The sequence below is a fragment of the Pomacea canaliculata genome, linkage group LG10 (assembly GCF_003073045.1).
Source record: "Pomacea canaliculata isolate SZHN2017 linkage group LG10, ASM307304v1, whole genome shotgun sequence".
Classification (NCBI taxonomy): domain Eukaryota; kingdom Metazoa; phylum Mollusca; class Gastropoda; order Architaenioglossa; family Ampullariidae; genus Pomacea; species Pomacea canaliculata.
The window spans coordinates 18,955,822-18,977,717 of record NC_037599.1 but is presented as its reverse complement, the minus strand read 5'-3'; the positions used below and the strand labels follow the sequence as shown (position 1 = coordinate 18,977,717).

The 21,896-nt window shown below is 41.8% G+C and overlaps 1 protein-coding gene across 2 annotated transcripts; it reads right to left on the bottom strand.

Annotated features, from left to right (window-relative positions):
• Positions 1–334: 334 nt before the first annotated feature.
• Positions 335–8,998, bottom strand: LOC112574092 (7-dehydrocholesterol reductase-like). Of its 2 annotated transcripts, XM_025254951.1 has the most exons (3): positions 8,675–8,997; positions 4,732–4,936; positions 335–3,063 (listed from the first exon to the last, which is right to left on the bottom strand). In XM_025254951.1, exons 2-3 carry the CDS (start codon positions 4,756–4,758, stop codon positions 1,897–1,899), a joined length of 1,194 nt encoding a protein of 397 aa, XP_025110736.1. In that variant the 5' UTR covers positions 4,759–4,936; positions 8,675–8,997; the 3' UTR covers positions 335–1,896. The 2 variants fall into 2 exon arrangements, with proteins under 2 accessions (XP_025110736.1, XP_025110737.1); XM_025254952.1 differs by lacking the exon at positions 4,732–4,936 and having other exon boundaries at positions 8,675–8,998.
• Positions 8,999–21,896: the final 12,898 nt, after the last annotated feature.

Below are 21,896 nucleotides of genomic sequence, written 5' to 3'. Positions count from 1 at the left end.
TCTCGGTGACTATTTTAGACAAGGTTGTAACTGTAACTGCTGTAAATTTGATGTAATGTGGGCAGCCATGCTGATGGAAGAATCCAGAGCTTAAGATCCTTAGACTTTGAGGTAACATTCTGACTTAGTCTTTTTTTATTTTCTTCTTTTTTTGAAGCTCTTGCCAGGAAAGAGGAATTCTTACCGTCGGGCAGAAGGATCAATATACATATGCGCACCTGTAGAATACACGATCATTACCACCACACCTCTCTCTCACACACACACATGCACACATGTAAGTTTTTCCCTCCTCCGTCCATCTCTCTCTTTCTCTCAAAAAATGAACATCTTCCAGAATCTCAAATGAAATTTATTTTAGCCAATACTTCATTGTTCTGCGATGGAAGAAAGACGACTTGAAAGACTGAGAGTTTTCAAGCAATGCCCATTTGTCAGACGTAAAGGTAAAACGTCGTCATATAGTACACAGAATCACAAATGAGTTTATTCTGAACACATTTAACTCTTCCACTGCACGAAACGGGTGGGACATTTTTATTTTAATTCCTCGTTTTCATTTCTTAAAAAAAAGGATCTTAATTTCATATGAGATTTCTAAAGAAAAAGGTCCAACGGTGTGTTTCATTACGCCACCCTTCTTTATTTTCTAACATCAAACGGGTACCTATCTCTTCTGGGTAAATGGGGGGCTTTACCACTCGCCTGCCAGAAGCATGCACTGAACTTCTATCTACTGCTTAAAATATGAGTGCATTTACTCCACTCCTTCCTGTGTTCATTAGTTAAGCAACTTGAAAGCAGATTACGCCATTTTTATTTAGAAATAAAATCTACCCCACATGTTTTAACCAATGAAGCTTGTCTTTAAGTTTCATCGCTATGAAAAAAGTTATATATTAAGAATGAGCTCTTCTGTATAGGGAGAAAAGGAGATTACTTCCTAGTTGGTGAAAACACAAGAGTAATAACCGCTTACTGATGTAGGTGGAAAGGGGGTCATTTTTTTTATAGGTGTCGCAAGCAGTTGGACATAACATTACCCAGACAAAAATGAAGAACAAAAGTGCTCACTACAATAGGACGTATCAAGCATTACTTTTTGAAAAATATTTGTATATATAGCGCATACACTTTTGGCCTCTTTACACGATTACCTATCTCTTACAAGTGAATCAAAGTAAAACACTTTCTTGGTATTTTGACTGTGTTGTCTGACATTCATGAATAATCACCATCGCAACCTGTTTTAGCAGGTCAGTGTTCAATGTAAGTGTAACTCTTACACTTCATGTTGCACTTTTACTTTGCACAAAAAATGCTATACACGAGCGTATGCATAAATGCTCAACAGACACATAGGTCATATATGCATGAAAATTTCAAATAGAGCTTCTAATTACCTTGACCCATCAAAGATAAAAGTTTTCTCTTCTTTTGGTTCAGCTCGTTGAGGTAATCATTGAACTGGTTTCATTTACTATCTAATTTTCACCAGCTTTCAGCACATTAAACAACAAGTGACCAGTAAGTGATTGTAATTATTTTGGAGTATCTTCAGTGATTGTACTTTCTTAATTGCATTGTTATGATTGAAACAGCTGTTGCCGGCTCTGTCTGGTTGTTTACTCCAGTACAACACAGATGTAAACTACGCTATCACTGGCAGATTTTAATACTTCTTGGACTAAATAAATACATAAAGAAATGCACAAAACAATAATTATATGTAAAAGTTGTATATATGTATACATTAATAAAGAATATGGTTTAAAAGATTAAACCTTATGTACTACATTTGCTTACTATTAACCCTCAAAATTAAAAAAGTAAAGAGCAACACACAAAAGCATGTCAGCTACAAATCTTTTCAGTTTAAATTTGTTAATACGTGTGTTAAAAGATAAATGGAAACAACTTGTGTGGAACCAGATCGCGGTACTGTTTCCAAAAGCAGCCATACTTCCTGGAACACTTTGTTTCGTCACGGAAGCTGCGATGGATGAGCAGCGTCGTTAGATAGATGACGTAGGTGTAGGGCATGACGTCATGGAAGAGAGCCGGTACCGACCAAAAGAAGGCCAGCAGGATCTCGGGGATGTAGTGGAAGTGGCGCGACAGCCCCCACCAGCCGGATGCCAGCAGGATCGACTCCCGCGTCTCGCCGCTGTCCAAGACGTACTTGGCCCGGATGATGCTGGGCTTGCGGCCCCACACCAGGCAGCGACCGTCCGAGCTCCGCACCTGCAGCTTCTGCTTGTCCGCGTCGTAGTTGATGTAGATGGACAGGACACCAAGCGCCAGGAGGAAGGTTGTCAGCGGGAGGCCCAGGTGGACGGGGTGGTTGACCATGTACAGTGAGACCGAAGCGTAGACACCAGGAACAAACACAAGACAACCCCAGCAGATGTAGTAGCCGGCTCTGTCCATCATGATGTCAATGGTGTTCATGTAGCCGGCTTCCCACCAGAAGAACTTGGTGCAGTAAACCAGCTGAAGCGTCGTGGTGACGAACATGCTGTCCACAAAGCCGTAAAGCTCATAACTTTTGAGAGCAAAGACGCAGACCAGGAGTGGCCACACGGTCATACCGAAGCGGCAGTTGGTGAAAACCTTCACGTCGAAACCCAGCACTCGCGGGTACAGCTCCATGCCCCAGAAGTAGTCGAAGATGATGTTGCCCGAGGAGCCACCGTCTGTGCAGGAAGGTGCCAGACGGCCTTTCAGATACAGGAACACGCAGAAAATAGGACTGAAGATGTTTAGGGTCACCAGCACCTCGTCAAATTTGTCGAAGATGTAGGTGGGCGAGACAGCGAAAAATGTCTTCAGGACAAAAGTCAGAAGCCAAAAGGTTACCATGGTGGTGACGAAGCAGGCGAAGCCGTTGTCCTTGTATACGGGTACGTGTCCTTTAGGGGTTACCGGCCCGTATACTGTTTTCCCGGGTAGAATGCGCATGACGGTCAGAGCGAACACAACGTACCCGGCCAGTGTGAATACAATCAATGGGGTAGGTGCGTTCACTTGGCTCCAGATATAAGCAAGTCCCCGAGGAACGATCTTGAATAAAGGATAAATACAGCAGTTAATTCAACGTGTTTTTATATATCTATAATTTATTTATCTCTCAAAGTTGACCCCTTCCATTACCAGTTTCTTGCCCCTCCAAACTGTAAAACCTAGAAATTTGACCAGACGGCACATGCTGGTTTATATCTTCAAAGCTCACAAAACTTCTTCTTTACATCTAAGTTTAATCCTACACATCATTTAAGGTTCGCATGCTAGGTGCTGGCTAAGACCTTCACCTATTTCAAGTGTTAAAACATTGCCAGCAACTCGAGAAACACTAGGACTGATTAAGTGCGTGCGAAGCTTAAGGGGAAATAATTCTTGTAAACTATATCGAACTGGGCGTTTGTCTCCCCTCGTCTCAATCTCGCTGCTTCCAACAATCCGAATTTTTTTTTCTTGCCAAGTTGAAAGAGCTCCCCTACTGAGATATTTTTTCCCAACTTGAACCTTAGTTTTTTTTGCCAGTAATATTGCGTTTATATTAACTTTCTTATCGCCTGCCGGCCTAACGCCATTACGAGCAAGTTTCTACAAATAGAAGCAGCAGACGACGCTGTGTCGCCGCATGTAAGTCAATTAAACCATGGACGTGTAATACAAGTTCTTAATGAAACTATCAGATTCTGTTATTTTAATTACTACTGCTGCTGCTGTGCCACATTACGTTTTCTTTACGTCACGTAATGCTCGTGCAGTGTCAGGGAGTGTGGGCGGTAGTGAGACACTTATACTATGGTAGTATGGAACATTATAAACATATATAATAGTATGGAACCTAGCACGCATATACACACAGAGGACAGGTACAGGTAATTACTGGGCAGGTGACAACCCCGTGACCAAAGGAGAGCGGGAGGGGGTCGACTAGTGACAGGATGGAGGTGCGGGGATGTTTTGGAGAGAAGTGGGGTGCGAAGGTCGGGTAAAGGGGGCAGGAGTCAGAACGTGAGGGTACAGCGCAGAGGTGAGCCACGTTTCATCAAGAGCACGAGCGTGTGGTTGAAGGTTTCGCTTGAGACAGAATGTAAAATGTAAGTTATGGCAAGATGCTACTGACGGGCAGTAGAAATAAAATGTTGTAGAAAAGAAGAAAAGTGGCACAGGCACACAATTAAATCCAGGAATATATGAAATTGCATTACAGATGCAAAGTTCAATATTGCACAAAAATCTTGAGCTCAGATTAACAGGAAAAGACGAAAAGCGACGGAGTGGTAATCACCTCCTATAGTTAGCGAAGTGACATCACTCTCGCCCCAAGAGTGCCTGAACCATTGCGTGGTGAGAACAAATGGAAGACTATTGTACATCATCAAGGTACGAATGTTGTACATAGTCATAAGAGTGTATAGACGAGAGTTTGGAAATATTATTTTTGTGGTCACAGCACATAGAAAATCATCTCACAGAGAGAGAGTTTTGACATTACATTACATGTCATTACTGGTATATGTAAGTTTGCATTGGAGGGTGACTTCAGGGAAGATTTTCTTTTTTGTGTATATTTTTCTTTATATTTTTTGTGTTTGTAAAATACAGTCATACTGACATTGACTGGGATATAGCGCTAAATAAACTTTTGTGATCGGTTCAGAGGGGTGGAGGACGCTAGCTTCTGAGGAGTGCTACAAATCGTGCTCAGTACTCCCTTACCTTTCTCGGAAAAGCTGACCAACACATGCGTAACTGCCGTCGCAACGGAAAGCAGTGAACCAGACCAGCATGACCCAGTTAGGTGTGGACAGCATCAGAAGGACAGGCGACAGCGTACTGTGAGCGAACCGCCTCAGCACGGTCATCTTCGAGGAATGAGGGTTTTCGTCTCGCTGACTCTGTCTCGCACTACTAAGGCACTCGTCTGAAATAATCAAAATAATTGCCTGTCATTAGCCGTAAATATGACCGTGAATAATACTGCTACTAGCATCACCACGAGTATTTCCCTTATTACAACACTTGCCCCGGCAACCAGTCAAGATTGTTGTACTCGATCCTTATTTTTTCCGTGGGTGCTCAGGCTGTCATGAAGTATGTCCACTGCACCTGTCATGTAGTCCATGCCAGTCACAGACGTGGGCTTCTGCGGTAGAGATCTCCAGTCCACTACATCGGTCAGCCTCTCGGTTTCCACGGTTGCCACATGTCCGCCGACACTAGCTACCTTCTCAATCCCCGCTGCCTAGACGCCAGCATCATAAACTTTCAGAAATCTCATTTATAGTTTTATGGTTATATAACTGGGGAAGCTCCGCCAGGCAACAGGGATTGCTCGGTAAAGGGCTGAGAGGTGGGGTGCAAGAGGACTTCAGCATTTTCAAGTAAGATATATAGTTTGTAGGAGTTGGCTTTTAACTTAAATTTAGGGAGCGGACGTTTGTGTTTGTTTTCGTAAAATGAATAAGTAATGTTGCTGGTTATGAATTATTGTCTTGTATTATTTATCCGCTACTATCTTCTTTCCTTATCTATCCATTGTCTTATGTAATAAAGGAACTTGGCTCACAGTATGCAAGAGGAGTAGGAAGCAGGGAGTTAAGGGGGGAAGCCGCTTGCTCAAAAAGAGTTGCTGGGGGGACAAGAATGTGAACATCGTTCACTGTCACCATGGAGTTGCCGGCCCATCCCACCCTCAAAGTTGAACATCTTCCTACCCCACTGTATACTGGATTGGTCTTATCTACATGACAAAGAAGAGAGGCACACTTTGTATTTTGATATTTCAATTACTGCTTAAAAATCCGTAGATGTTTTTTTTTGTGTTTTATATTTTCATTGCGCCATTAATAGTTATTTGCCTCTTTTAATCCCGTAGTCTTTCTTAAACATGATAGCATTTCATGTACTTCTTTCATCCTCTATTTCCTCTCGAAGGTATTGTTTATTTTTAGTTTTGCTTTTTATTGTCATATTGTCATTATGCCGGAGTGGCGGAGGTGGAAGGACGGGCTACTTAATCAATTAATATACACATGATGGAAGACATACACACAGATAATGTAGAGAATAGAGTTAGAAATCAATTTTTTTTAATAGGTTCGAGAGATATGGATGCGATTCAAAGAGAAAAGATCACTTTTAAATCTAGCAACCAAAAAGAATGAAAGGAATGACATCGGAATAATTTCAAACTAGTGCCACAGCCTGGAATTTCATGAGGGCATACATTTATGAATGTTAGATATTTCACATGACTGCTTTGTTACCACACGAAGTAAAAAATAGGAAATCGAGAGCAGACGAGAACGAAGCAGAGACACAGAAGGAAGAGCCATTACTCTCGGGTTCAGGTTAGTTTCTGTTTTATGTTGTCTCTAGAAGTGATGCTTATTTTAATCCTTTGCTGAATAAGCTGTTTGATTTCTTTTTAAAAACTATTATCAGCTTATGAAAAGAGTGAGTTTCAAAGATTGTAATTGAAGCTCGGCTTCTCCCTCTCTCTCTCACTCCTCTTGTCTTTCTTTCTCATATAAGTAGCACTTACTAGCGCCAGTTACACATGAATCTGAATTATAACATAATAGGAAGTAATTTATTTGTGCAAACTGTATATATAAATAACATAACACACTTTAAAAAAATGTAAATAAGATCAAAATAAATAATTAATATGAATTCATAATTAAACACGACACCCATTGAAGCAACAATGTTAATAATTGGAAGAAAAATTTTCAAGAGTCACAATAATAAATATAAAAAGTGAAGGGCGGCAATCCCCATTCAAGTAGAAGTTATTCGCGTTTTCATGATTAGATGCGTGAAAAACCAGAAGGTTTGATTTTCAAGTTCAGACACAGAAGCACGAACGAGAGACATGTCGTCCGTCTCCTGGTCGAAATTTGAAACGTGTTCCAAGTATTTCGTTGAGACATGGATAAATCTAGTTTTAGATATAGAGGTTTTTAAAAATGTGATCATAAACATGGATATCATTATTTCACTGAGAAATATATCCACCGTGCGTAATAACAGGAGGAATAGCTAAACAGAAACATGCGAAACATGTGTCGGTGTGTTTGTCCCTGTTTTCCTGTGCATAAAGCGTGTGACTTCTGACTTCAAGAAAGGTGCGAAATATCCCAGGAATGGGGTGCTGTCAGGGATCAAGGTATTAACCTTCACCTCCGGTCCCTCCACTTTACCCCCTTTCTCTCTCCCGCAGGTTAGGTGTGGCAGCTAGACACTTAAAAATACAGCACCGCGGATAATGTGGGCGTTCTCCTGTCATATTCATAAATTCACGCAATGGCGTCAGCAATACAAGCACTGTAAAGCTTTTCTGTAATACCATGGAAATTATAATTTCTTCCTTTAACAGCATTCGTCGCTTAAAAAAACGCTGACCTCCCTGCGCTCCAGAGAACTCCCTTGTCCGCCTAATGATATGAATATAGATGGGACTTTACATGGAACTATAATGAATCTAGTCGTCACTTAAATGAACTACACATTCTTGATTATAGATAATGGGAGCTTTTATGTGCATTGTTTTGTAGTTTGTTTCTTTGTTAGAGGTAAGTGAAAAGCACCAGAAATAATATCTGCAACGGGTATGTAGCGCCAAGAGGCTGACTTGTAACAATGGGGATTGTCAAGAAGTAACAGCGTACACATGGCTAATAATAAACGAGACAATAGGTAAAAGTAGTACGCTAATATTTGTTTAGGTCATTTGGGGAATGAGGTGTTAAGGAATTTGCTTTTCTGGGAGCCAGATTTTTGTGAAGGGGTGGGGGAGGGAGTCGGTGTGCCTGTCTCTTCTTGCTGCTTTAGCTTTACCCACCATCTTCTATGAGTCTGGTAGACTTGGGGAAGTTCGCTGTGCCACATAGTTCTCAGACTTTCAGTGCTTTAACCATTCGACTACCCGCTTTACCGAAACAATAAGCGATAACAAGAAAGAAAAGTAACAAATTATGCCGCCTACCAACACATTTCCCACCCACCCCCACACTAAAACATCTGCAGAAAAGATGTATGAAAGTCCTAGTACTGACTGTAGGAAACCTTTGCGCTCCAAGTCTATGTGGGAAAGACCCACAACATACCCCGCCTGTGACAAACCCACCCGTAAAGTCCTTCTTTCTCTTCCGTATCGATGACTGACGTGGCTCAGTGTCATCCCCCGATTTTCCCACGACGATCGCCGAACGCTGTGACCCGATCAGCACCCGCCGTAGACGATATGATATAAATAATTAAATAAACAACACTGCACACAAACGTGAGCTCAGACTCATGAAAATCACTGCTCCGTTGGGATGTAAAATCTCCAGGCTCGTTCCTGCAGACTGTGCTGCGGGAGTGACACATGCTAAATCTGCTGACATGTCATGATCAATAGCCCTTGTGACACAGTTACGGTGACCTTACACCAGCGTTCAACGCCCCGGGTAACGCCCCTGCAAAGCATCTCTTCTCCTATTACACGCAATTAGCATCACAGTCACCGTCTTCTTTACCGACGACGACGACACCAGCAGCAGCAATACATCGACAAAATGAATATAGATGAAAGATAAACGAGAGGATGGTGGTGGAAATCACAGACACCAGCAACAGGTAAAGAAATGAAATGGCACAAAGGGAGACAAACCTGGTGTGGCGCCGTTGCTGCATCCGTTCTTGTGCCGGTCCATGGCTGGGAATGCTGCTAGTCGAGCAGTCATACTGCTGCCGGGTCCTTCGTCTAACGATCTTCACACTCACCCAGTGCTTCAGCCCTTGAGTAGTAGGAGACAGGGATGGGGAAAGCACGGATGAGTTACAGCATTTGGCGGGGGAAGGTCAGACCAGACTCTGCGCTCTCTCCCCCACCTCCCTCCCGTCTGTCGGTCGAGTCGGCTGCAGCGAGCAAAGATAGTTAAACCCGAAGCACACACACGCACAGACGCGCACACGAGGCTGGCCGGCGAGCGAGTGACACGGGGAAGTATTGCGCTCGTAAGAAAATGCGAACACGAGGTTGCTCAAGGCTCGTTCTCTAAAGGCCCCTTCCCACCGCGCGACGCAACATCAAGCGCAGCACGGCTGCAGCTGCTGCGGGTGATCAGAACGCTGTCGCGAGGATACTTTCGCGGACTGCCTTTTCTATTTCAGGAAAAAATCCCTGGAATTCTTCTGGGGTTGACAAGTTTTTTGCTTTTTTTTTTAAAGTATCGTTTGTGTCTATCGAGATTTAGTCATGGTTAAATGCGTTGCGTTTTGAGGAATGCAAATCTGTTATTATCTTCGATAACTGGATGACATATACATTGACAGTAAAAACGTAAGCTACAGACTGCCTTTCCCTCACCTATTCCCCCAACACACACATCACTATTCCCCAAACCCTACAAAACATATGAAAACACTTGATAACAGTGTGCCTGGGATGGATACAGCTTTGAGTTGGTAGAATATGTATGAAGTGATAGAGTATAGAAAACAGAGTAGAAAACAGACGCTATGCTTCAGTCCCGTTTGTAGTTCTTGTTATGTCTTGGTGCATGTTTGCGCGAGTTTAGCACAACGAGAAAATTGGTAGCTTTTGAGCTTATTACGGTGTTTCGGAGGGTGAGCAAGTGAGTCAGCAACTGAGGCGGAGGAACTGAGCTTGTGCGGATTATGTGAAAGCATGCATAACTGAGCGAAGGTATGTGTGATGTACAACTGACCGACTGACATACAAACAACTCATTTATGATGCTCTGATCAAACGTTAAATGCACTTTCCATTGTCGCCAGCCCTTCTGTCAAGGTGAAGGCCGCCAGCTAAAGCCTCTACCACACAGAGAGATTCTCTCATCCACCCCCCAACTCGAAATTAACGAAGGTAGGCAGCAGACCCTGCAGGTTTGGTGAAGGTCACTTCACGCCCTTTTTGCTTCTCTACTCTCCCTCTTTCTTTCCTTTTCTGCCGCTGGAATGTCGTTACAGCCGTCTCTATGGGAGATTTATGAACATTTCGCACGAGAAGTTGATACAACAGTGCAGAGAGGTGATTGTCCATTATAAGATGACCTTATAACGACTCGAAGATGCACGTCGGGTAATAAGCCTTGAAGGCCATCATCATCTTCATCATCCTCTCCGCTCCTTATAATAATAATCATCATCAAAGCGTCGCTATACTTTCAAAGCACACGGTGCTGATAATCACAGTTTGCGATACTGGTCATGGTGATAATGCCAGATATGACATCACAGGCAGGACTAGTGTTCCCGTCCTAATCACAGCAACCTTGAGCGTGACGACCCAGTACACCACAGGTAGTGACATCAGCTGTACAGTCGAACAATCACACCGATATTTGTCCTCTTCGGAGACACGGACCGGGAAGCATCCAACTCTTAATATTGTCGGGATCGTCTTTATTCCTTTCCTTTCTCATTCAATCAAAGTCATTTGTTCTTTCCTTCTTTTTTACTTTTTTTTCGTATTTTTAATATGTCTTTTTCTACTGTCTTTTTGTTCTTTTCGGTTCTTTGAGTTTTAAGTGTGAAACACGAATAATAACGCAGGAAAATATGCAGCGAATTTAAACATCAATATTCAGCTTTTTTATTTATTTTTTTTAATAGAGATTTTGTTGTCCTCAGTTGTCCTCTTAATGTCATAATATCTGTTTGTCAGCTTACAGGTTTTATGCTCCATATAAAACAAATAAATCGACCGATAGGAATAATATTTGTAAGCTTCACAGACGCCATCTTGCCGCCTGCTGCGTTGACACAAAATGGTGGAGGCTTTGAAAGATGCTGGGTCAGCAACTCCTGCGTCAAGAGGAAACTGTCAAGCGCCCGGGGAGTTGACCGACTATTTTTGGTAAAGCAAGCGGCACTTATGACCGGGTGATCAGGGGATGACTCATTGAGCTAAGTACATCCTACATCCACTGCATTTCCCCTTCGCTCACTTCCTTGTCTACAAGAAAGAGTTCTCTGATTCAGCGACATTTGTTTTGGCAACATTTCGCACTCACAGCTTATCTATAATGATGCAGAAACCAATGAATTTTACAAATGATCATAAAAATGTTTAAAATATTTCTGATTAGGTAGAAAAATAATAAGTGCACGAAAAACGTCTGGGTGGATGCAGTTGATAACATCAAGTGGTGTGTAGGCAATGCGTTGAGAGCCAACTGTCTACCGTCCATGTGTCCTCAAGATGACGCAGGTTAAAGAGTCGGGAGGCAGGGTTGTCGTTTGCTGAGCAGACAGCCAAGATGATGTTATGTTTCGCAGTCTTATCATCGCCTGTTGTGAGCGATAGTGAGCACAGGACGACCAAACCAGTCTTTGATGTTCGGAAGCCAGTTCTTCCTCTCGACAAGGCTTAGTTCCGGGTCACGTGACCACCTGCTTACGTCGCTTGACTGCTGCAAGTAAAGGTTCCTAGTGTCCTAAAAATGTGGCATCCGCGCCTTGCACAGTCATTGGTTATTATATCATATAATAGCAAACCGAATGCATTACTTTGATGTCTCAGCGATTTCGCGATATGAAGAAATGAATCATGCTTATCTGCTCAGAGAATTTCAAGTGTAGGGACAATCATGGACAGGTACTCCACGTTCATCGGGATAACATGTAGAGAACATAAGCTACATACAGGGTCGGTTCTACTTTTAGACAAAACTATTTTAAGCCGCAGAGGGTGCAAGAACTAAATGGAATCCAAGGTTGGAAATTTATTTTTATAGAGCAGATAGTATTTTATTCTCTATCCTGTGTTACGATTTTATTAACTCGATGTTGCAGTGTCACTGAAAATTTTACTGTATTAACAATTACTCTTGTAATTATAGAAGTAAGATTCTCGAAGATTAAGCTGATTTAAATGTTTTGAACTATTAATATGAGGACAAATAGTAAAAGCTGGGATTCCTCACTAGTTCTTTTTCATCTTCTTTCTCTTTCCCCACTTCTGATATTCCCTACTCTTGTCTTCCATTATGTACTGAAAGAATGTGTTTCAAGAATGAAAAGTGTTTTTAAATGGATGTAATGAAAGGTATTTTTATATATTGTGTGCAATTAATAAAAGTGTGTTCAAAAAATAAAATTGTTTTATTTGTTTGTGCAGGTGACTGTATCCATTGAGCATGACCTAGCATCTGCACTAGATCAATCGAAAACAGGAAAACAGATTTTCAGATTATGGGAAAAAGTAGAGGGTAGTGTACTTACCCCAGTTAACGATAAAAAAATATTATTTTCTGTCTAGTGGAGCCAAGTAAGTGGGAGGATGATGTCACCAGTCCATATAACCGAACATCAAAATCACGTCAGAGGCTGCCGCTCTCCGCGACCCTATGATTGGATGCTGCCCAGACACGTGACAGGAAAAGGTCATTGACAAGGGGTGATTGACGTGCGCGTAGCATGGAAACAAGCTTGACCTCTCGACCTCAGTCAACACCTTCCGGGATCAATAGGTCGGACCCTCCAGCGGCCTAGCAAACTTTGAAAGGCTGCTTGTCAAGGGTCTAGTTAAGTTGGAATAAACTTTTTGCCGGAAAGGATAACCTCGTCTGTCGTATCTCAGTGAAGGCTGACATGTGGAAATGTTTGAACCAACAAAACCAGGAAATAACGATAGGCTTGTTCTAAAGATAAAACGAGTTTTAATCTAATTTCTTTTAAATTGCATTTTAAGAAAAAAAAATTTCATCGCCTCTCGTCTAATATTCCTTCTAGCACTCACAGATACACGTGGACACATACAAACGGGAAAGTGGATGGCATTGCCTCCCCACCCACACCCCAAACGACCTTAAAAGGTTAGGGAATGACCTTTACCTTACATAAAAATACAATATATATATATACAAAACATTGTATATCCACATGCACGATTATGTTTTCCCTCTATGACCACAAATTTTGAGTACTTGAATCTTGTGAGATGGTTCTTTAAAACTATTTGATATCATCGGTGAATTATTATATTGCTACAGTTATATTATAGATTACTATGATACATTATTTAAATTAACAGAAAGTTTTATGAGTCTCTCCGTAACACTGTAAAAGTGTCAATCACACCCTGACACACTATCCTTTTCTTAACCACCTTCCAGAGGTTTTTTTGTTTTAGCTAACCCCCTTTTAAAGCACAGAACAAAAATGTTGCATTCTTATAAGCTGATTGATCTGATATCGAGTTTTTTTGTTATAAAATCATATAACCGAAAATACAAGTATTTCTTCGACTAGAATTGATGGAAACGATTGCTTGAAGTGCTGCAGTTTTAAATTTTCGAAATATCTTGGTCCAATTATACTGGAAAAGGTATTAGAAAAAAAGTCTAAGTTTAGCTCAACATGTTCACCACAGTTCCGAATGTTCGCCCCTAAAAGAACCATTTTTTTTATGACCTTTACACAATTTTCCAAACTTAGTCAAACTCTTGAATACACGAGCTCGGTTAAAAAAAGGTATTATGCGAGGACATAAGTGAATTATATAAACAAGAGCGTAATTTATCTGGATATCAGTTAGAATGTTTGCCATAGTCTGATACTCGACAGTAAGTATCCAGTTCAAGTCACTTAATCGAATAAACATAGGCAAACTTGAAAAAATTCAGCAAAGCTTTATAAAACCGTCCAAGAGGAATCAGTGCCTTGGTCAAATGATCTTTTCACATTATTCGATTAAGAACATCCTCATGTGATGAACAGATGTAGTACATGAAGAGAAGTAGTACATGAACAGATGTAGTACATGAACAGATGTAGTACATGAATAGTTGTAGTACACTGCACGATACCAATCTGCAAACATGAGAAGGAAAACAATCTCTGCTCGTGAGGTGGATGCCTTTGATCATGGCAATTTTCACTTGGGGTTAGAACAGAGGTTACGACCTCAATTCTCGCGAAGTCAAACAGGAAGGCTCGCCAGCTAAGCAAAGCCCTTATTTGCATACGCTCGATTTTCTTATAGTGTGCTGCCGTTAGTGACGTCATAAGGTAGACCTGAGGGCAGTACCTGTCTACCTTTTTTTTTTTAAATAATTAAAATTTTATAACGCACTTTTTAACAAACCAATATATATAAGCATATCAGCTTGAGGGCAACTTATTCATATTTCATGCGAGTTAACCGTCAAGTAGGTCCTTATAGCAGAAGGCATGGATGATGGCGACACCTGCACACATGTTCCTAGAGTTGACATTGTATGTTTTCAAAGCGCTTATTATGACTTTGCGTACAGGGCTTTTGTGAACACAGGTGTGTCACAGGTGTCAAAGTGTTGGTGGATATCTTTTTAATAAAGAGCACAATCATCGTGGGATGTCGATATGTCGGTTTCCAGTTTGTTAACGTTTCAGGTTTTTTTTTATTTTAGTGATGACGACTGAAGCTTTGTTTTGCTTGTCAACAAAACTCATAGGATCATTTTTTTCCCCACTCACCCCACCACTAACCCTCTCCCCCACCGCTCAAATACAACTCGTATAGACAGCAGCCTCCACCAGCAAGCGACCCCAAACATGTTTTTCTTACAGCAGATGTTGCTAGGGTTGGCAGTTGAGTTCGGTTCACGTCAGGTCGGGGCTGACAAGTGGCTATGTTTTGTCAGAAAATCATTGAGTTTCAGTCACTATAATTTTACTCGAACACTCGCTCACCGTGAAATATTTTACCACTTTATCGCATTGGGCGATAGTGAGACCAGTTCAATCTTTGACGTTCATAAGTCAGTCTTCCTCTGACCACAACAGAGTCGACCAGTCTCCAAGGTTCCTTGATAGACAGTCTTCGACAAGATGTTGTGCTGGACCGGGTCACGTGACCAAACCAGACCAGTGTACCTCACCTGACTGTTGCAAGTAGAGGTTTCTGGTGTCCTACGAGTATGACATCCGTGCTTCGTACAAAGTCATTCATTTTATGGCCTCTATATGACATCCGGAGCAGCCTCCTCAGGCTCTTGTTCTCCCAATGGACCACTACTGAACTCATTTTTCAGGAAATCCTTTCTGACTGTCCTGGGTTCTGTTCTATCTTTACAGATGGCTCAAAAGCCCCAAGTGGTGGCCCTGTCGCTGAGGCAGCAGTTCCGTCCTGCCAACCACAACGGGCTGCTTCAGTCCAACTGTTCTATTTTCACTGCGGAGCTTCACGCCATCTTGCTTGCCTTGCAGCATGCTCACCGCTCTTCGGAGCGCAGCTTTTTGATTATTTCAGACTCTCTTTCTGCACTCTAAGCTCTTCTTTCCAATGATTTTGACCACCCTCTCGTGGTCCAGTTTCATACAATTCATGCAGCACTCATTCATTATAACAAGAACTGTTTTTATTTTAGCTCTTGGCCATGCTGGTATCTCAGGCCATGTTCGAGCCGATCAGGCTGCATGTCAATCTCCAACAAATTACACTCGCTGGTATCATCAGACTGTAAACCTATCAACTCGGCCTACGTTCAGTCCCCATGGCAACGCCACTGGGACACTCTGGGCCAAAATAAATTACATGCCACCCTTCCCTGTCTTTCCGACCGCCCACCTTCGTGCCATCCTGTGAGGCGGGAGAAGGTGGTCCTTGCTAGATTAAAGCTCGGACACACCTATGCCACGCAAGGACACCTCGTACGATTGTTTGTCCTGAGCTGCAGAGTATTTGCCGCAGTTTTTTTTAAACAGAAAATTCTTTGTTTTCTTAGTTCATGTCCTTTCCTTTGGCAGCAATCCTTACATTTTTAAGGAGGAGAGTTCTTTACCATTTTACCAGATATAAGAAATTTTATGTCCTAACTTTTGTCTTTTGATTTTTTGGATTTGTTGGTGGCTTTGGGGGCTTCACCACTCCTTTTTACACTTTACCCACTATTATACATATTGTTTACTTCTTGCGTCGACTTTTTAAAGAATGTTATGGCTATATCACTCGGAAGGTTTTGTCCCTAAACTTTTAAAGTTAAGATTACTTTTTGTTGCCGTGATGTAGCCCTAGTTGCTGGCACGGCGTTAAACACAAACAAACAAACGCTTGCGCTCTCACGAACCGTAAACAAAATAAACGTGCGACACGGGGAGAAAAAGAGTCGTGTACCTACTCACCTCATCGCGATCCTGGAATCGCAACATAGATGACCCAGACATGAAAAATGTGTAGTACGGGAGCAGCAGTAACAACTGATAGAGCCAAGTTGATGCACGTGTGTGAGAGAGAGAGTGGATGGTAGTTATAACTCGACTTAACAGCACTTTAAGATGAGCCTAATTATTATATTTAGGTATTTTGCATCCCTTTAAGGCTATCAGATTCTTTCCTTGTTGTATTTTTGCTTCGCACGTCGTGAAGTGTTCGGCGAAGAGCAAAGTGATGTCTCGTGGGACGTGACGGATGTTGCACGTTGTACGAAACGTTTCCCTGTACGACTGTGGTAGCTATCAGCCACGTGACCAGTTCTACGGTGCCAATGTTTTGTGTTTGACGAGGAAACTCAGGTACATTGTCTCTCACACACACACTCACTTTCTCATATACTAAACGCTACCCACACATTTCAGTTCCACCAATGCATAGACATACGCGAACAGATATGCGAGCATATAAACACAAAAGCATGGACTCGTATACTACATACAGTCCCTGCATAGTTCAAGGAGATAATCATTATTTAGTCCTAACTCGTGACACTGTGGAGTTCAGTGTGGTCATTGCTTTTGAATAAAAACTGTTTCTCAGATGGGATGATTTTGCTTGGGCGTGTCTGTACCTATCTCAGAGGTCATGAGACAAAGTAATGTCATTGTGAGTTTCATAAGCCGCAATTTTACGAGTCCTCCATGAACTGCGCAGGCCATACCTACAGAGGTAGGTCACAACCATTAGTTTTGTTAGCTTCATGCACCACTTAGTCGAACTTTCTGCTTGTGTGGTTCTACCATACCAGACCGTGACTGAGAATGTCAGTACATTCTACTGATTCTAGATCACTGCCTGGGAAAACTGAACCAGAATGTTCCTTCTAAGGACCAACTGTTTCAGGTGGCGCAGATTGTAAAGTCCCTGCTGGTCCTTCTTGATGATGGACACCATGTTGTTCCAGCTGACGAGTCATTTCCGTTGTTCCAGTCATTCGAGATAATGGTTCCCAGAAATCTCAAATTGTCTACCAGCTTTAGTCTGAGAAGGAAAAGCAACGTCTACTGAATTTCTCTTGTCAGATGCGTGGCATAGAGAGGAGGGCAACACAATCAGACCGAAAAAAAATTGAATTGGGTGGTAAGGCTTCAGTAGGTCAGATATGTATGCAAGGCGAGGTTAGTAGCACAGTGTGACGATCTTGTAAATTTTTTTTTAAAGAGAGCTAGGACTAGTACAGAATAGTACTTCCTTAGCCACTAGCTGAAGGGCCAATCAAATCAGTCAACTAAAACTAAAAGTTTACGAACATTTTAGCTGGTATAATCACGGACGTGTATAGGTGGACTGCTGTCTGTCTGCCAAGACCAACGCTGAGCCTCTTGCGAAGTTCTCCGCTGTTAGTCTCGGCGAGCCTAAATAAGGAATGTGAATAAACCGGAAGCTTTGTAGTCTCATGCCTCGTTTTAGTAGTTAACTGGAAAAAAATCGTTTGCCAGCAGTCCAGTAATACAAGTTCATGGTATAATCTTGAGTCATACAAACTAACGGCTAACGGTGGTCAAGCGACAACATTTAGTAGTACTCAGCGTAGTGAGAATAGCGCCATCTGCTCCAGCTACAGCAGACGAGGCCAAACACGATCGACAACGAGTGCAAGTGATGACGTCACAGCTTGTCAACGTGCCGCGTTTATCTAGTTACGAAAAGGTGCGCCGCGCGCGCGCGAGGAACAAAAACTTGCGACACACGGTTTCCATACTAAACAAAATCTGCCAGTCTCATTATTTATGTTATCTGAAATCTTTCGAGAGGTATGTGCTTAGATAATTAGCAATAAAACATTTAATTGCTAAAAATGATTTTTGATGTTTTTTTAACGAATGTGTTTTGGAATACAATGTATTGTTAACTGAACGACGCGGCCTGTTTCTGTCAGTACACTATCTGCATTATTTAATGACGGTCAAAAGTGTGAAATTAGCATAAATTGACAATATATTTTATGCAGCCGTAATTTGCATGAATTATGAGCAGTCACGTGCATAATTCGTGGCTTAAAAAAAAAAGAAAAAAATTAGAACTCTGCGACTCTCTAGTTCAGGGGTGGCTAAAGTACGGGCCGTGGACTTCTTTGGATCGGCCCGTCTGCCAAAATGTGAAGTGCACTTGTTTTTTTAAAATTATTTATTCAGCTTAGGTTCATTTGATTGAACTTAAATTTATCAAGTGCAACAGCGTTAGAAATTGGCAGTCTGTAATATTCTAACACAAAGTAAAAATATAACAAATAACACGGCTGATATGTCTGATTCAGTCGTTAAAGATCATCGGAAGGGGCTGTCTTCAAAGGAAAACTGGTTTTAAAGTTTTCTAGTAAGCGAATTCAATCAGCTTCATTTTACACAATAAATCCGGTAAGTGAATGCCATTATGAACTTATTTGTTGTCCATGTCATCATCACTAGGTTTGTTGTGTGGTCACCTGGCGTAGGTTTTTGGTATTTTACCAGCCCGCCGCATATCTTAGAAGTTTGAGACCGGTCAGAAAAAGAAAACTTTGCCCACACCTGCTGCTTGCTCCTTAGTCAACAACTCAGTGTAACTAATGGGTCTGCATTCACCGCAAGGCAACATGCATAATGCAGCGTTGTGAATACAATTATCAGTTTTTATCTCTTTGTACGTCTGCACTTTATTCTTCGACTATCGTTATCGAAAATCCATTGGGAGTGTGTCATTGCTGACAGCTGGACCCACGCAAGAGCCTAAGAGCATTTATATTTTAATTAGACTTTGTCTCTAAACCTACTTTTGTGACTCCGCATTAAATGAAGTGGTAACCCTTGACCTAAGCCTTGACAGTTGACCCCCTTCGCAGGTGATAACCGACTTGTACGTTCCTAACGGAACTTTTTTTTTTTTTGCGGTGGGGGTGGGATCGGGAATTAATTGACTTAACTGGGACAAAATTCACCAAAATAATTTTCTCTCAGGATGGCCTTTAAATCCCAGCATCCAGGTAGCGCTGAGTAACCCCCCGGGCTCGGACGGCACAAGCTGACCCCTGCTCCCTCCCTTCAACCTCCTCCCCTCAAGTCCTCGCTGCCCTGAAGCTGGCCGTTCGCCAGGGTGCGAGACATTCCCCGGCGGAGGGACACTTTGCACAAGCCGTCGTGTGGACATGACGCAACTCTGGCAGCACACGGCGAGAGCGCATGCGCCACATTTTCCGCTAACGCCGAGCCAAACACGCGCTCGCCCCATCGACAGTCTTTCACGCACTGCGCGTGCCGCATGCCAGGCAGAACAGCATGCCATTGCAAGTGCACCTCGTCTGTTTGTTTGTGTTTTCTTTCTTTCTTTTTCTTAACATTTTTATCCTCCTCTTTTTATGCTTCGTTCGCTGCCATATCGTACTCTCTGCTTTTTTTTTTTCGTTCGTTCTTAAGCAAAACAAGATTTTAAAATGTTTCTTCGCTAGTGGGGGTAATAGCGTGTGGATCTCTCTCCAACTCCATTTCTTTGAAACTGGGTCAGAAAACTGGATTGTCGTCTCTTTTCTTCTGCCCGCTCGTTCTTTATTAACACAAAACCAAAATGCCTATGTGAATACATTTTTAAATTTTTAGTTACCTACAATTTCATCGCAATTCAAATGGTGTTTACTACATTTTGAAATGATTACTTATCTATGGTTCTTTTTGTGTTATTGCGCTATAACTATTGTCTATGGCAATAAAGAATCGCTATATGTGAGTGTATGTTAAGAGCAGAGCTGTGTTTATGTTTACATGTGTTTTACCAATATTTTTATATCTCTTTGTGGAAGAAATGTTCAGTGCTGGCTTGCTAAAAGTAATTATCTCCTTCCTTCCCATATGTGCAAAGTGCCGAACATATTAGAGAAGAGACTTTTGAACACTTTCATGTACGGAGGCATGAAACTTCTCGAAACGCAACGCAACTCAACATTTAAACGGATTAGTCCTCCTCACCCCCCCCCCCCAAAAAAAAAAAAAATCTGACGTTTAGGGTCAGACATGAACGAAATATGTTTAACGATGCTTGGGAAAAGTTCACACCATGCCACAAAAATCATTAAGCGGTTTACCAGAAGGGAGTGACTTGAATTAGCTCCTTACATTCCCCTCACTCTCATTTTGAATTTCAACTGCGCTGAAGTAGAGTGCATGAGAGAAGCAAACAAACCTCTTCTCATAGAAGACTTCTTTTGTTTTTCTACAGCTAATTCCCTGTTGTTTGAAGATGTATTTTTATAGACATTCTGTGGACTAAATAATTTCCGCACTGACCGCACTTATTTTTCTTTACTGCGTACTTGTCCTTGTATCGCCAACAGTGGACGCGGTCAGTGACAGCCGCCGCTCACACACACACAAATAAAAAAAAACAAAAACAAACAAACGAAAAAAACAATTGCCCACAAACCAACATCAGAAAATGCGTCTCTTTTTAAACATCGGATGCAACCTTTACTACAAATGAACCGCGGTCACGAAACTGAAACAGAAAGCCATGATCTCTCACAGGGAATACTCAGATCATTAAAAGAGAGAGTTTCATGTGTGCCAAACAGGGAGAAGACCTTAACCTGGATAAATTTTATAAAAGAAAAACTGGCAAACTGAAGCTTTTCTTCTCCGGTGGCAAAAAGTAACCTTTACAATCAGAACTCGTGGCATCCGTTATTTCTATTTCTGTCGTCCAACTGATGCTCAACGGCTCAAAGGGATTTGAACGAATAACGGCAGTTTCCAGCTGAATAAAACAGGCTTTTCTTGGAGAGGCTTTCCATCTGTCATTATTGAACGAGTTTTATCTGCAACATATAATCAGCATTCATCATAACTGGCGCAGCAGGCATGATCACTGATGACAGAAATAAAGGAGCGGGGAATTTATTTCGTTAAAAGTAAGGTGTGTACATCTCTCTTTGCTGTCCTTTTTGAATTCATGTGACCGAGTTTTATGCCTGGTGCTCTAAAAATAGACTGGGTTATGCGCAGAAGCGACAGGTGATGGGCACTTCAAAGCTAAATGCCTAAAGGACACTGAACTGTGGGGCAAGTTCTGCTGTACTTCCCGCCAGACATACAAGATTCTTAGTCTCGACATTTTTCTTTTTTACGGTCCATGGATGTTGAAAAGGTGAATAGCCCTCTAACACCGCTTAGGGATGACAGATATTGATAACTGACACCACCAGTCCACTCCTCGTTAGAACTGCTTGGTGATAGAAAACGTTTCCCTTTCTAAATGCTTTTAAAAAGCTACAAGTATGTTAAATGGATGGCAAACGGTTGAAGGCACGTCCTTTTCAGTAGCAATGTGTCCTATATCTACTAAACTCTAGAAAGGAAAGCGCATATGTTCAATAGGCAAAGTTTTTTTTTAATTATAGAAAACGAGTTTCATTGGAAGTAAATATATTTAGAACTGAAACTCGGCTGACATCAGTCAGATTAGCCGTTTGCCACTCGCAGTCAAAAATAGACCTCAACCTCCCGTTATCGCAGGTCAACTAGGAAGAGAAGATCCCGTGATGTCAGCAATCATTATATCGTAACGGTTTTACCCATCCACTCTTCCTCTTCCTCACTCTCTTCCACACACCCTCTCTCTCTCTCTGTTATAATATTCTCATCAACCAATGCATGCAATCCACATAAAATGCTCTCAAAATATATCATAACATAAAACTCCGACA